The 16,570-nt window shown below is 44.0% G+C and overlaps 1 protein-coding gene across 2 annotated transcripts in view; it reads right to left on the bottom strand.

Moving 5' to 3' along the window:
• The window catches only part of LOC118091630 (sodium channel protein type 5 subunit alpha-like), a 295,442-nt gene that overhangs the window by 38,513 nt on the left and 240,359 nt on the right, over positions 1-16,570 (bottom strand). For both annotated transcript variants that reach the window (XM_088653462.1, XM_088653463.1), the window contains 2 exons: positions 10,082-10,236; positions 9,365-9,538 (listed from right to left, as the gene is read on the bottom strand). In XM_088653462.1, the coding sequence (XP_088509588.1) occupies positions 9,365-9,538; positions 10,082-10,236 (329 nt within the window). The remainder of the gene's footprint in view (positions 1-9,364; positions 9,539-10,081; positions 10,237-16,570) is intronic.

Below are 16,570 nucleotides of genomic sequence, written 5' to 3' on the forward strand. Positions count from 1 at the left end.
CAGTCATGACCAACTCTGGGGTTGCGGCGCTCATCTCGCATTATTGGCCAAGGGAGGTGGCATACAGCTTCCAGGTCATGTGGCCAGCATGACAAAGCCGCTTCTGGCGAACCAGAGCAGCACCTGGAAACACCATTTACCTTCCCACTGTAGCAGTACCTATTTATCTACTTGCACTTGCTTTCGAACTGCTAGGTTGGCAGGAGCTGGGACCGAGCAACGGGAGCTCACCCCGTCGTGGGGATTCGAGCCGCCGACCTTCTGATCGGCAAGCCCTAGGCTCAGTGGTTTAACCCACAGCGCCACCCGCATCCCCATTCTAAGAATACCTTCTCATAAATAGATTCAGGAGAAGCCTTCATTAATGTGATGTATACTGCTTTATTGTACAGGTATTTTGGGGTTTCATGCTGGGAATCTCTTATGTTTACTTCTGTACCACGGTACAGTTATGCTATTATGAATTTATTTCACGAGGTGTCTCATAAATGCAATAAATAAATAAAAAAGAGACCTAGGAATCAAATTAAAACTACTTTTCATTCAATGAGACTTATTTCCCTATTTTCTACCATTTTATGCTTTTGTAGTTGCTGTCGTTCTCACTTGCTTTTATTGATGCTTGCATCTGTAACTGGTTGCTGTTTTATTTATTTATTTAAATTGTTCAGCGTTGTTGTTGTTTTTTTGCTCTTTTGCTCACATGTCACTTTGGGTATGACTGTAGAAAACTTGACTCATAATGCTTTCAAGTAAATGTCATTAAGACCACTTGCCCCTGTACAGACCTGAAAGGTTAATGGGATCCCCTGGGGAAATTCTGCTCGTGTCACCACCCTAAAGAAGATCATAGGGCGGTGATGTGGAAATGGGCATTTCCTGCTACTCCCCCTGTAGTGCGGAGTGCCGTTCCCTCGGCTATCAGTTGCTTCAGGTATCTTGTAAAGCAATATACCCAACCCTTTTGCCCAGGCAGTGCTGGATTCAGGGTAGAGTAGGTGGTTCTTCTGCACAGGGCACTGAGCCAAGGAGGCACAAAGTAATAATAATAAACATAAACAATAAACAACCTATATTTTTACAGGTACCTACCCATAGTTAGGGACCCAGGTGGCGCTGTGGGTTAAACCACAGAGTCTAGGGCTTGCTGATCAGAAGGTTGGCAGTTTGAAATCCCTGCAACGGGGTGAGCTCCCATTGCTCGGTCCCAGCTCCTGCCCACCTAGCAGTTCAAAAGCACACCCAAGTGGAAGTAGATAAATAGGGACCGCTCCAGCGGGAAGGTAAACGGCGTTTCCGTGTGCTGCTCTGATTCGCCAGAAGCAGCTTCGTCATGCTGGCCACATGACCCAGAAGCTGTCTGCGGACAAACGCCGGCTCCCTCGGCCTATAGAGCGAGATGAGCGCCGCAACCCCAGAGTCGGACACGACTGGACCTGATGGTCAGGGGCCCCTTTACCTTTACCCATAGTTAGTGGGGCGCCAAATTTTGTCTTTGCTCAAGGCAAAGTCTACCCTTGCCCCAGGTGTTCCCTGAGCCTGTTTTGTGTGTTTGAATTCCTGTTTTATTGGTTTTCATATGCTTTTATATCACCATTCTATGCTGTATTTTTGTTTTAATTAAGTTGCCTATTTTTATGTCATGCAGTGCTTAAGAGATTTTTAAAACATTAAATGGTTTAAAAATGTGTTTAACTTAATAAAGAGATAGGCGGGTGATAGAGGTTAAAACATGTGACATGGCTGCTTGCATTCCTCCGGTCAGTAGAGGGCGGGACGAAGAGATAGTCAGGGAAAACACATTTTGTGGTTTCCCACTAAACACCCAAGCTCTGCCCGTTCCTCCTGCACGCTCTCTCTCTCATCCTGCAGAAGGCAGCCATGAAAGTACCTCACATGATTTAGGCTCAGACTCCAAAGCCACCCTAGTGCATATGAAGTAACTAAAAATAGCATGATTTATTTACCAGCAGGACTCCTGCACATTTTATTTCTCCTCTTTTAGCAATGCTAGTTATGTGTTAATTCTAGAGGTAGTGGATGGTGGGTTATCTTCCAATTCCAAGCTCTCTCTCTCTCTCTCTCTCTCTCTCTCTCTCTCTCTCTCTCTCTCTCTCACACACACACACACACACACACACACACACACACACACACAATATAAGTAGAGTTGCCAGACTCAATAGAGGACAGGACTTCTGTGCCTTTAATTGCCCTGCTCTCTTTTGAGTCTGGAAACCTTAAAGAGAAACCAGCAGACCCTTTGCTTGGAAATTAAACAAAAGGTCTGCTGGTTTCTCTTTAAGGTTTCCAGACTCAAAAGAGAGCAGGGCAATTAAAGGCACAGAAGTCCTGTCCTCTATTGAGTCTGGCAACCCTAAATATAAGCCAATGATATTTGGGGGGGGGGCATTGTTGAATGATACATTTCCCCACCCCTCCAAGTAGCAAGCCAATAAAGTGCACTGGGGACCAGATCAATACACTGGTTTGTTTTTTACAATGTCACACCATCACACAAACTCTGTGGGCTTCCTTAACTTGCAAAAGGCTTCTCCACCGGAGTTGGCACCATTGTTATTGCTAGATCCAGTGCCACATTGTTCTTGAAGCAATCTGCTGTTTCTCTTATAACAAAAATGCATTGGAAATCCACTACCTTCGCATAAAAGACTTTTAGAAACAACAACATACGATTTGAGTCTGGTGGTGGCTGTTTGGGAACAACTGATTACAGCAGATTGCGCAATTACTGCCAAGGCAACACAAACCTCCATCTTGCTAATCAACAGGGGAAAGAAATCCAGAAAACAATTAAAAGTCATTAGGAGACATCAATGCATCTACTCCATACGGCAACTTCTTTTTCAAGCCGATTTGGCAGAAGGCTGGCACTCAGTCTAATTCTTGAATGAGATGTTGTTAACCTGCTAGCCACTCAAGCGTTGTATAGAAGACTCTTTCTCTCTCTCTCTTTTGGCCCAGACGTCTGTGCATTTTGTTAAACTTGTACTGCAGCCAGACATTCTACATTTAATGGGGAAATCCTGGAAGAGGCATAGCTTTCCAGGAAACCATTTGAGAAAGCGGCTGAGCATTCACACACACACACACACACACACACACACACACACACACACAAAGAGAGGGAAGAGCTTTGCTGCCTGTGACAAATGATGGGCATGCAGAGTTGTGCCCTAGAAATACTGTTGCTCTAGAACAGCTATGGGGAAACTAGCTAGGCCTTCCAGGCCTCAGAGGTTTCATTTTGAGCAAACCACGGCCACCTTTCCTGTGGTGGACTTCGTATGTCATAAGGCAAGGGAAAGTTCAAGGAAGAATCTTTATTTAATCTTTATTTGCATCCCGGGCTTGAATTCTAGCTGCAGCTGCAAATCATGAGCACACAACATCAGCTCCTGATCCTTACTCTGCAGCCAAAAGTCTGCACTTTTTTGGATTTAGTGCCTCTTTCTGTCTTACTGTGAAAAGTGGTGACTTTTGGCTGCAAAGGGATAACCCATAGGCAAGCCAGGGGTGTGAAGGAAGAGCTGGGGTTGTGAAGGAAGAACCCTCCTTTGCAGCCACAACGTGACCTTTGACTCACCTGGTGTCATAGAATGTCAGGTGAGTGTTAGAGTGGTCTGGCCATATCTAGTTCCCCACTTCTCCTCTAGAACCACATTGTTGTTCTAGAACCATTCATGATCCAGAACCACTGCTCCACAATGATGGGGCCACTGAGGGTTTCCTCTGCCTAAGGCTGATTACAGATGAAGTGGAAGATTGTTGACTGGGTTATACCAAACACTTGCAACACCATGCTGACTGACACCAGTCCACATGGAAGAGCAGAATCACTATAGTTGGCACAGCTACAGCTCCACCAAAGCAGCAATGGGAACTCTCCGTGCCTTCAACAGGGAATCGAAGCTGACCATGGCTCTCCTAATAATGTACGATACATGTGTTTTTGAAGCACCCTGTTTATCACAGTCACAGGTGCACATGTGAAAAACATTTGATGCACACCTAAAAAAAAGGTGGCAGGTGATCACGCTTTACAGCTACAAGGGTTGTCCAAAATGCTGTGTGTGCAAACTTCTATTAGCACAATGAGACTTTCCCTTCTTCTCCCTGTGCACACATTTAAAATTTGTTCTGCAGAAGATCCTCCAACCCTCTGAATCAGATGCAGGGGAGAGCAGAGGAAAGTTATGCTGAGTAAGTGGAAGTAACAACAATATTGGCTTTGGTAACTTTAGTATCGTACAGTGCAACACAAAGCAAATCCCACCGTTTCAAGTCTGCAGCCCACCACTGTGATTTTTGACTGAGGGAGAACTGGCAAGTTTGAAACAAAATTGGGAAGTGCACCTGAAGTTTGGCAGCTAGCATGGAAAGATTAAGGGTGGAACGTACAGAGAGAGAGAGAGAGAGAGAGAGAGAGAGAGAGAGATGAGAGAAGAAGGAAATGAGACCATGAAAATCCAGAGCCCAAGTTATTGGGCAAAACTTTCTGAAATGCAATGGGCTATTATGATAATGGAGCTAATGTTTGAAGTCGCCTTTTGAAAAGAGACTGTGACATGACATATTCTTGCTCAGCAACCTATTTACGAGCCCAATTCCAGGAATATGAAATAAAGGCACTCGGCAAGAGAGCTGACTTTGGGCAAGGTGGGCAGAAGAAAGTGATGGAACGCCTGTTGTCAGAAATTGCTTTGTTTTATCTCAAATATGTTTTTGCTGGTTATGGTGCATGGGCTGCTCAGATAATATGCATTTTTACACAGCTTTTTCAAGTTTTGGTTCTTTTGCATTTTGCGAAAGAGGCACATTGCTTTGAGATACATTGGAGCCCATTATCAGAGATCAGCCTTCAGGGATTCTCCACTGGACAAAAATAGTCTTTAGTTGATGGATTATGGGAGCAAGCGAGAATCTGCTTCAATAATCCACAATGATGAAATGGTTTTTACTGCGCCACATGTAGAAATCAGTGTCAAAGACTTGCCACAGAGCTGGGTAAGTAGTGGGTGAGGGAGCAGGGGGAGGGATGCACCCAAGCATTGACTTTAAAAATGAATTGGATTTACTGCCCTTTTAAGTTGCTGATCTTGTTTTTAGATTTCAGGGTAAAACCGCACATGATGGAAAAGTTCCTTCATTTAACTCTTTTTTTTTTTTAACTGGGCTTGTGGAAAAGGGAATTTTGCCACTATGCAATTGCCCCAAATCAAATTGCCAGCTTTCAAAAAGAGAGAGAGAGACAAAAAGCTGCAGAGGGGGAACATTTAATGGTCATAGACATTTAAGTCTTCATGCTTCATCCACCATTGTTTGCAGGCTTGGGGAGGGGAAGCTATTGAAACCAGGGAATTGGTGCAAGCAATGTGTTAGATCCTCCCTCCCTCTGCACTGTGCCCCCAAGGCTAATTGGTCCCTCTCCATACTAGGGGACAGAATGCCCACCTTGTGTTTAGTTTGACTTTTAAGTGCCTTAAAAGAAATTCTCAGCCCCAGGCAACAACCACTAAAAGGGGACTCTGTTGGAGCCAGGAGGTAGGTCCGCTTCACTGAAATTTTTCCTCCATTCTACTCAAATCACTGAAACTTCTCCTCATGTGTTAGGGTTCATATTTCATCTAAGCACTGAAAAGTGCTTTAACACTTGAAAAGCCACAAGTGCCAAGTGTAATCCTATATGCTGCTCAAAATTTCTTTTTCTTTTCTTTTTTTTTAAAAATGAACTCTATCCAAAATAAAGTGGTTCTCGGTATCAAAAGTTGAGAAGGAGGAGTGCCCATGTTTCCAAATTTAGGTAAATTAAAATATTAATAGGGAGGCTGGAATGAGGAGAACAATATTATCTGTACCACATAATATATTAAGGACACAGCAGAATATAAATAAGCAGGAAATAGATGGACAGCACCCAATGGAAGAAGTTTGCACAAGAGGTGGATGTTGACCAGCTGAGTTTGGAGAATACCGGGTCCCTAAAGGGTGTGTGTGTGTGTGTGTGTGTGTGTGTGTGTGTGTGTGTGTGTAGGTAACAATGACATCATAATTAGTCTGCAGCATCTACAAATGTCATGGATTGTGTAAATAAGCCCCTTCCTACTGAAATGAGAGATGTGTGACCTACAGAAGGGCTTACCTTCCAAGTCCCGGAATCTTACCTTCCAAGAATCCGGGACCGGCAGCCGTGTGACACCGGAAGTTGCGTCGACGTAACTTCCGGTGTCGCTTTGCCCTTCTGTGGGTACCAAAAATGGCCACCGCTGGCTTTGAAAGTCGCTTCGACGCATGTCAGGAAGTGCGTCAACGCAACTTCCGGTGTCACTCTGCCCATCTATGGGCACCAAAAATGGCCGCCGGCGACACTGGAAGTCACGTCTATGCACTTCCGGAATTGCGTAGATGCGACTTTTGAAGCTGCCGGTGGCCATTTTTGGTGCCCATAGAAGGGCAGATCAGAAAAAAATGGCCGCTGGCAGGAGAAAATAACGGAGAAAAACGGGAAAAGGTAAGTAAAAACGGGGGTTTCCCGGGGAAAACGGGGTACTTGGCAGCTATGTCCAAATTTGCTAAACAAACCTACATAAGAACATAAGAGAAGCCCTGCTAGATCAGACCAAAGGCTTATCTAGTCCAGCATCCTGTTCCCACAGTGGCCAAGCAGATTGCTGTGGGAAGCAGCCTCTTAGTAAGACACGAGTGCCACCACCCTCCACCCTAGTGCTCCTCAGCAACTGGTGTCCAGAGGCAAAGGTGAAAAGGTAAAGGACCCCTGGACAGTTAAGTCTAGTCAAAGGTGACTGTGGGGTGCGGAGCTCATCTCACTTCAGGCCAAGAGAGCCAGCGTTTGTCCACAGACAGCTTTCCAAGTCATGTGACCAGCATGACTAAACCACTTCTGACACAATGGAACACCGTGACGGAAACCAGATCGCACAGAAACGCCGCCTACCTTCCCGCCACACCGGTACCTCACTGGCGTGCTTTCGAACTGCTAGGTTGGCAGAAGCTGGGACAGAGCGATGGGAGCTCATTCAAACCACCGACCTTCTGATCAGCAAGCCCAAGAGGCTCAGTGGTTTAGACCACTGACATGCAAGATTATATGCAACTATCATAACTAGTATTCCTTCAGGAATCTGTCTAGACCCTTTTTAAAACCATTGAAGCTTGTGGCCATCACCACAGCTTGTGCTGGCAAATCCTTCCCTCTGTCTATCGGAAACCTCCCACATTTCACCTTCATTGGATGGTCAGCCCCTGGTTCTAGAATTAAGAGAGATGTAGAAAATCCGGGCTTTTCATGGTTGGTGACAAATGGGTAATTATTACGCAACGGTATAAAACCAATGAAGCCCAATTTAGTAACGCGATGGCTGCAGAAACAGTTTACAACAAAGCAGCTCCAATGACCCACACACTAATTGCAATGCTAATTGCAGTGCGGTATGCAAGGCACCATTCTTCTGATAGCTCAACAACCCTCTACCTAAGAGCAGGAGCAATGTCTAACGCTTTGTGAGCATTGATTGGAGCAAAGAGTAAGCTAGGTGTCCCCCAAGGCAGGGCTGGGGTGCAGGGGTATGCTTGCAGCTGCAGGAAGAAGTGGCTGCCAGTCTCAAATGTTTCCACTGTTTTGTTTTCTGCAGGATGTCATGCCTTGTAATAGGCGACTGCTGCATCGTCCTGTCTCATCCTTGGCCCTTATCTTCTGGGCTTGGTTTTAAAAGGGGTTCAGGGCGAACATCGGCAGTGGGCCCTGGTGGGATGTTGGGGACTCGGGCAGCTGCCGGAGAATGCCATGTGCTAACAGCAGGGCTGATTTGATAGCTAAGAACTTGCAAGGGACATGGAAAAGGAATGCCACACTGCTACCAGGGCCACATATCCAAGCAGCGTGTGAACTGCATGAGTGGCAGGCAATTGGGAAGAAGGAACACTTGTGTCTTGATTCCTTCAGCATCCTTGTCACAGCCAAAGCATTGGGAGCAGCAACTGTACCAAAAAAAAAAGACACTGGGAGAAGCTTGGTTAAAAAAACCCAGAGTGATTAAAGGCCTTTTGAGGCAGAAATCTCCCCCTGAGTAGGCTGGCTAAGATGCATAAAGTAGAATCAGATTTGTGCTGGAAATGTAAAGAAATGGAGGGAACTTTTTTCATATGTGGTGGGCACGTAGAAAGTTTAAAGAATATTGGGAAATGATTTATAATGAGATGAAAAAATGCTTAAAACAACCTTCCCAAAAAGACCACAGGCATTTTTGCTAGGAATCCTTCAAGACAGAGGTTCCTAGGTGTCAGAAAAACTTATTTATGTATGCAACAACGGCGGCCCAAGTTTTGATAGCCCCAAAGTGGAAAGTGAGGGAGGTCCCAACTAGGGAGGATTAGCAACTTAAGATGATAGAATATGTGGAACTAGATGGTCTAACGTAAAGAATAAGAGAGCAAGAAGAAGATGTATTTAAAGAGGAGTGGAAAATCTTTGCTGAATATATGGAAAATAATTGTACACAGTTGAAAACATTGGCAGCATTAAGGTAAATTCAACAGTATAATAAACACTTGAGTGATATAAGATAGAAGAACTGAATAAAATGGCTACAGGAATGGTGGATAAATTAAATGGATCATGGAAGGTTAAGGAGGGAAGTCACTGAATGTATGGTATTTTGTAAGATGTGTATTTTGACCCCAACCTTCCCTGCCACTGAGATGCCCTGGTAAGTTTCATCACCCAAACAGCTTTATGGTTAGGGTGAAAGCAGTTCCTAAGAACCAGCTCCCTCAAATTTGAAACCATTGCTCCAAATGCCCTCTTCAGAAGTTCTGGCACAACAGTGTCCCTTCTCTACTAACTGGAAGTCTTTTACCTTGCTGAGAATCCTTAAAGCATGAGGTGGCCATATACCTTTAAAAAGAGAGATCCAAAATTCCCGTACTTTGAGTTTGGCAGAAATATCAACTTTAAATGGTTTGTTGTGAATGGGGTGAAGGGGGACTGCTATCACAAATCATTACTGTCCCACAGTCTGGTATTCTTCTATGGGAGTTGAGCCAAGGGCTCTCAGCTCAGATGTCACCACTGAATGGTCCCCTTACCTCTTGCATCTATAGATTTCATTTTACAGTGAAAAGAATGGCAAATTCTATCATTTCACTTTATACTTTTTTTAAAAAAAAAAAGCCAAATGCCACAAGGGCATTTTAAGCTGTCCTTCATAGGACCCAAATGTAACTTAGTCCACATTCAAACCGTGAACTGTGTTCACATAGTTCAAGACTGAACTCATTCCACATTGCTGTATGAACCGACCCAGAGGGAAAACACAATACTCACATCTACAATGAGGAAATCAAGCCAACACCAGGCATTGGTGAAGTACTTCTTAAAGCCATAAGCTACCCATTTCAGAAGCATCTCTAGAACAAAGATGTAAGTGAAGATCTTGTCAGCATATTCCAACATGGTTTTAATGTTCTTTTTCTTGTCGAGGTAGATGTCTTCAAATGCCTGGAAGTACAAAGTGGCGAATTAGAGTGCTACAGTCTCCAGATGTTGTCTTTGGGGAGAATTTTTTTTTCTTTAAGAAAAGGCTCTGTGAATAAATGACTACATGCCACTGAATATTTATACTGATCATTACCCTGTCAGAATTGACCAATGAAGCCATATGGTGGCAAACTTTACAATGAAATCATGAATTTGCTGTCTGTTCTAAATACCGTGCAAGAAATATGATAATTTGCAGCCCTGGTGTGTGTGGAGGGGTATATGCAGTGTTGCACTAGGATGCTTCCCATCACCTCCCAATTGATCCTTTAAACAAGAGATGCCAGCAATTCTTCCCTGGCTTGGATTTAACCCAAGCTAGAGAAGAACTCAAGGGTCTAATTAATGCCCGCTTCTTATTAGAGATGGGGATTATACACGCCTGAAATTTATATCCAATCTTAAAGTAAAAGCAAGCTTCGCTGGCATGTCTTCTCTCAACACACAACCACCCATATTTAAAAGTCTAAAGTAATAATGGAAAATAACAAGTTTTAAGCTTACCAGAGCTCCACTGCTCAGGAGAATCATAAATATGATGAAAGTTTCAAACCAGCTGTGTTCAACTATTTGGTAGCACGTTTTCCTCAGTCTCCACCAAATCTTGCCGGGAAATTTTGTGGTGTCTACTGAACAGCACGGGAAGAATCGGACACAAGCTGAAATGATAAAAGGAAGACCAGAAAGAGTTGTTTAATGCTAGGAGCTACTATGAGGGCTCTCCCTTGTCCCAATTTAAAAACAAAAGGAAGGCCTGCTGGATCAAGGTCTATGGTTCACCTAGTGCAGGCATCCCCAAACTGCAGCCCGCCAGATGTTTTGGCCTACAACTCCCATGATCCCTAGCTAGCAGGACCAGTGGTCAGGGAAGATGGGAATTGTAGTCCAAAACATCTGGAGGGCCAAAGTTTGGGGATGCCTGACCTAGTGCAATAGCCCACCTAGTTCAACATCCTGTTCTCAATGTGGCCACTTTTATCTGTCCTGAATCTGACAACATTCAGCATCATTGGATGTGCTTAAGTTCTTGGGCAACGAAAGAGGGATAAAAACTTTTCTCTATTCACTATCTCCATGCAATGCATAATTTTAGGCACTTCTACCATGTCACCCCTTACTCGCCTCAACATTATTAAATGTCTTAATCTTGTGCACGAATGCAGTCTTCAGTCTCTTCAGTTTACTGAAGTTCATTTCTGTCGTTCTGTTCATCTTCCACTTCATTACAGAGTTTCATAGATTCACACAGATGGAAGGGGGGGTCTTGTAGGCCATCTGGTCCAATCCCCTACTCAATGAAAGAAACCCAGAGCTAGAGCAACCCCAGCAGATGGGTTTCCACTTCTTGAGGCAAGTGTTTCCATTGTAAAACCACTCTTGCTGTCCATCTCTTGGTGCTGAACAAAAATCTACCCCCTAGTAACATTAAGGCCATTAATGGGATGCAACCTGGAGGAAATGGGCTCATGGCTAGTTTACAAATAACTAACGTATGCTTATCCATAGCCTTGGTAAAATTAATTGCCGGTATCTACATTATCTATTTTAGTCTTTGTGGTTTTTATTGAAATGCACGGTTCCTATGACCCAATTTATAGTCTTTGGTTCTGCAAAAAACAGATACAGAAAAGAATAGTTCTACTATGATGAAAATGATGAATTGAAATGCACTGTGGGGAAAGGCTGGCTAAGTCAGGGATGGGGGACCTGTGGCCCTTCAGATGTTATTAGACTCCAACTCCAATCAGCCTCAGCCAGCTTGGCCAATGGTCAGGGATGATGAGGGTTGTAGTCCAATGGCATCTGAAGGGCCATAGGTTCCCCATCCCTAAGCTAAAGCAGCAGCTTCATCTCCTTTCTATACTTATTGTCAATGGTGAATAACATCTAACTAACTTACAAGGTTTGATGTAACTCATTGACAACAGGTACAGTGTTGCCAGCATCCCTGTAGCTCTGTTGGGCAATGTGTTCCAGAAACGGCAATGCTTTTGATGCCATTTAAACGATCCTTATCATTCACACAGACACTGTCACCTCCCTCCACAATAGGGAACATTTAAGTCCTTTCCATTGAATGCAGTCATTTTCTTTTCATAGTGGACAGGTCCCCCGCCCCACCCCACCCAGCTCTAGGCTTTCATTCAAAAATCCTAACTTAAATCACAATAAAATCTCTCTCTGTGTGTGTACATGCATGCAAGCTGAGCATAGTGTATACTAGAACAGCAGGCTTTTACTGCTGCTACAAGTGGAAGATAATTCCAGGTTGTCACAGCTCAGGAAAGCTCAATCAGAGAAAAAACATCTGCAAATGAATTAAAGGCTAGAAATGGCCAACTTATTGTACATATAATAGAAATATTCTAAGCCTTGAGCAGAGGGCCAAAGGAGATGTGATGCTTATCACGTAGTCTGCCCATGTGCAGCCGATTTTTTTTAAAAAAATAGCAATAATTCCAAAATAGCCCACATATATCACACTCTTTTCTCCAGTGTTTCGCTGTTGACTTAGAAGGTGGCTGTACTTGCTCTAGCCCCACCCCCTTTAATTTCCTTGCCTTTCCATCTACTCTTTTATCACATAAACCACACTAAGAGGGTGGAGGGCTAAGGGAATCTATTATTTGCATGATTTGTAACATGGGGGAGATAAAATGGAAGAAACACAAGTACCATGGCTTCTGTGGAGGCAGATCTCTACTTTCTACCATTCAAAAGGTGGAAAGAGAAGAAGCAACACATAAACTTTCAGAGTCTGAAGGGTTGGTGAAACGCTGTAATAGTAATGCTATGGGTTTAATTTCTAGACTATACCATAGCTTATTGCTATTACAAGCAAATGGTACAGAAGGCAAGATTGGAGTTTGAAACTGAAGGGACAGAAATGGCAGGTAGGATGGAGCAAATCCCCATTTAGGTACCGTAAATCTCAGTTAGAGACTAAGAAATGGAATTTAAAATGGCTCATAGGCAGTGCTTAACACCACAGAGGTTATAATGTATAGATTCTATACCGCTGGAGGGGATACCAGCTGGTAGGAACTTATAGACATTTCTGGTGGGATTGTGGAAAAGAATAAAAGTTCTGGATCTCCGTTTAAGGAGATTAACACAAATCGTAGCATAATACCCACCGCACAACTGGCTCTTCTAAACATCTAGGAAGAGAATGATTAGAAATTATGTGTAAGGAGTTGATTATCCATTTGCTAACTGTGACCAGAGCCACAATAGCCTGGCTTTAAGACTCATCGCAATTACCCACAGAAACAAGTTGAAATACAGCTGCTTCACAGGTGTGTGTGTGTGTGTGTGTGTTGTGTCCTCCCTATATGCGGCCCCAGTTAACAACCTGGCCAGAGCACTTTGGACCAATTGCAGCTTCTGAGTACTCTTCAAAGTCAGCCAGTAAATCCAGAGCGCACTACATTAATCCAGATGTGATGTAACTAAAGATGTTTCACTGAGGCCAGAACTGCAGTCTCCAGAAATGGGTGTGTTTTGCACACCAGCCTCAGCCGGGCAAAGCACCAAATTTCAAGGTAAAGGGTAAAGGGACCCCTGACCATTAGGTCCAGTCGTGACCGACTCTGGGGTTGTGGCACTCATCTCGCATTATTGGCCGAGGAAGCCGGCGTACAGCGTACACCAAAATTCAAAGCCAGGTCCAAGCCATGTGCCTGCATTTTCAAGGGAAGACCCACCCCTCTTCTGATGTACTGACCAAGGGCACCTCTGCCTGGTCTGGATTAAGGTGCTGCTTGTTTTCCCACATCCAGTCCGCTGGTTCTGGATTTCCACAGTCTCACTTGAATGAGATGGACAACTGGGATAGAGTTGGGTGTTATCTGCAAACTGGTGATGTTGTTGTTGTTTAGTCGTTTAGTCGTGTCCGACTCTTCGTGACCCCATGGACCATAGCACGCCAGGCACTCCTGTCTTGCACTGCCTCCCGCAGTTTGGTCAAACTCATGTTCGTAGCTTCGAGAACACTGTCCAACCATCTCGTCCTCTGTCGTCCCCTTCTCCTAGTGCCCTCAATCTTTCCCAACATCAGGGTCTTTTCCAAGGATTCTTCTCTTCTCATGAGGTGGCCAAAGTATTGGAGCCTCAGCTTCACGATCTGTCCTTCCAGTGAGCACCCAGGGCTGATTTCCTTAAGAATGGATAGGTTTGATCTTCTAGCAGTCCATGGGACTCTCAAGAGTCTCCTCCAGCACCATAATTCAAAAGCATCAATTCTTCGGCGATCAGCCTTCTTTATGGTCCAGCTCTCACTTCCATACATCACTACTGGGAAAACCATAGCTTTAACTATACGGACCTTTGTCGGCAAGGTGATGTCTCTGCTTTTTAAGATGCTGTCTAGGTTTGTCATTGCTTTTCTCCCAAGAAGCAGGCGTCTTTTAATTTCGTGACTGCTGTCACCATCTGCAGTGATCAAGGAGCCCAAGAAAGTAAAATCTCTCACTGCCTCCATTTCTTCCCCTTCTATTTGCCAGGAGGTGATGGGACCAGTGGCCATGATCTTGGTTTTTTTGATGTTGAGCTTCAGACCATATTTTGCGCTCTCCTCTTTCACCCTCATTAAAAGGTTCTTTAATTCCTCCTCGCTTTCTGCCATCAAGGTTGTGTCATCTGCATATCTGAGGTTGTTGATATTTCTTCCGGCAATCTTAATTCCTGCTTGGGATTCATCTAGTCCAGCCTTTCGCATGATGAATTCTGCATATAAGTTAAATAAGCAGGGAGACAATATACAACCTTGTCGTACTCCTTTCCCAATTTTGAACCACTCAGTTGTTCCATATCCAGTTCTAACTGTAGCTTCTTGTCCCACATAGAGATTTCTCAGGAGACAGATGAGGTGATCAGGCACTCCCATTTCTTTAAGAACTTGCCATAGTTTGCTGTGGTCGACACAGTCAAAGGCTTTTGCATAGTCAATGAAGCAGAAGTAGACGTTTTTCTGGAACTCTCTAGCTTTCTCCATAATCCAGCGCATGTTTGCTATTTGGTCTCTGGTTCCTCTGCCCTTTCGAAATCCAGCTTGCACTTCTGGGAGTTCTCGGTCCACATACTGCCTAAGCCTGCCTTGTAGAATTTTAAGCATAACCTTGCTAGCGTGTGAAATGAGCGCAATTGTGCGGTAGTTGGAGCATTCTTTGGCACTGCCCTTCTTTGGAATTGGGATGTAGACTGATCTTCTCCAGTCCTCTGGCCATTGCTGAGTTTTCCATACTTGCTGGCATATTGGGTGTAGCACCTTAACAGCATCATCTTTTAAAATTTTAAACAGTTCAGCTGGAATATCATCACTTCCACTGGCCTTGTTATTAGCAATGCTTTCTAAGGCCCATTTGACTTCACTCTCCAAGATGTCTGGCTCAAGGTCAGCAACCACACTACCTGAGGTGTACGAGACCTCCATATCTTTCTGGTATAATTCCTCTGTGTATTCTTGCCACCTCTTCTTGATGTCTTCTGCTTCTGTTAGGTCCTTACCACTTTTGTCCTTGATTATGGTAATCTTTGTACGAAATGTTCCTTTCATATCTCCAATTTTCTTGAACAGATCTCTGGTTTTCCCCATTCTATTGTTTTCCTCTATTTCTTTGCATTGCTCATTTAAGAAGACCCTCTTGTCTCTCCTTGCTGTTTTTTGGAAATCTGCATTCAGTTTCCTGTATCTTTCCCTATCTCCCTTGCATTTTGCTTGCCTCCTCTCCTCCGCTATTCGTAAGGCCTCGTTGGACAGCCATTTTGCCTTCTTGCGTTTCCTTTTCCTTGGGATGGTTTTCGTTGCTGCCTCCTGTATAATGTTACGAGCCTCCATCCATAGTTCTTCAGGCACTCTGTCCACCAAATCTAAATCCTTAAACCTGTTCCTCACTTCCACTGTGTATTCATAAGGGATTTGATTCAGATTGTATCTTCTTACTGGCCCAGTGGTTTTTCCTACTTTCTTCAGTTTAAGCTGGAATTTTGCTGTAAGAAGCTGATGATCTGAGTTACAGTCAGCTCCAGGTCTTGTTTTTGCTGACTGTATAGAGCTTCTCCATCTTTGGCTGCAGAGAATATAATCAATCTGATTTCGATGCTGCCCATTTGGTGATATCCATGTGTAGAGTCGTCTCTTGTGTTGTTGGAAGAGAGTGTTTGTGATGACCAGCTTGTTCTCTTGACAGAACTCTATTAGCCTTTGCCCTGCTTCATTTTGAACTCCAAGGCCAAACTTGCCAGTTGTTCCTTTTATCTCTTGATTCCCTACTTTAGCATTCCAATCCCCTGTAATGAGAAGAACATCCTTCTTTGGTGTCATTTCTAGAAGGTGTTGTAGGTCTTCATAGAATTGGTCAATTTCACTTTCTTCAGCTCCAGTAGTTGGTGCATAAACTTGGATTACTGTGATGTTAAAAGGTCTGCCTTGGATTCGTATCGAGATCATTCTGTCATTTTTGAGATTGCATCCCATTACAGCTTTTGCCACTCTTTTGTTGACTATGAGGGCCACTCCATTTCTTCTACAGGATTCTTGCCCACAGTAGTAGATATGATAGTCACTCGAACTGAATTCACCCATTCCCTTCCATTTTAGTTCACTGATGCCCAGGATGTCGATATTTATTCTTGTCATCTCATTTTTGACCACATCCAGCTTACCTCTATTCATGGTTCTTACATTCCAGGTTCCTATGCAATATTTTTCTTTACAGCATCGGACTTTCCTTTCGCTTCCAGGCATATCTGCAACTGAGCGTCCTTTCGGCTTTGGCCCAGCCGCTTCATCAGCTCTGAATCTACTTGTACTTGTCCTCCGCTCTTCCTCAGTAGCATGTTGGACGCCTTCCGACCTGAGGGGCTCATCTTCCAGCGTCATAACTTTTATATGCCTGTTGTCTTTGTCCATGGAGTTTTCTTGGCAGGGATACTGGAGTGGCTTGCCAGTTCCTTCTCCAGGTGGATCACGTTTAGTCAAAACTCTCCACT

The sequence above is a fragment of the Zootoca vivipara genome, chromosome 11, assembly GCF_965207765.1.
Source record: "Zootoca vivipara chromosome 11, rZooViv2.hap1.1, whole genome shotgun sequence".
NCBI lineage: Eukaryota > Metazoa > Chordata > Lepidosauria > Squamata > Lacertidae > Zootoca > Zootoca vivipara.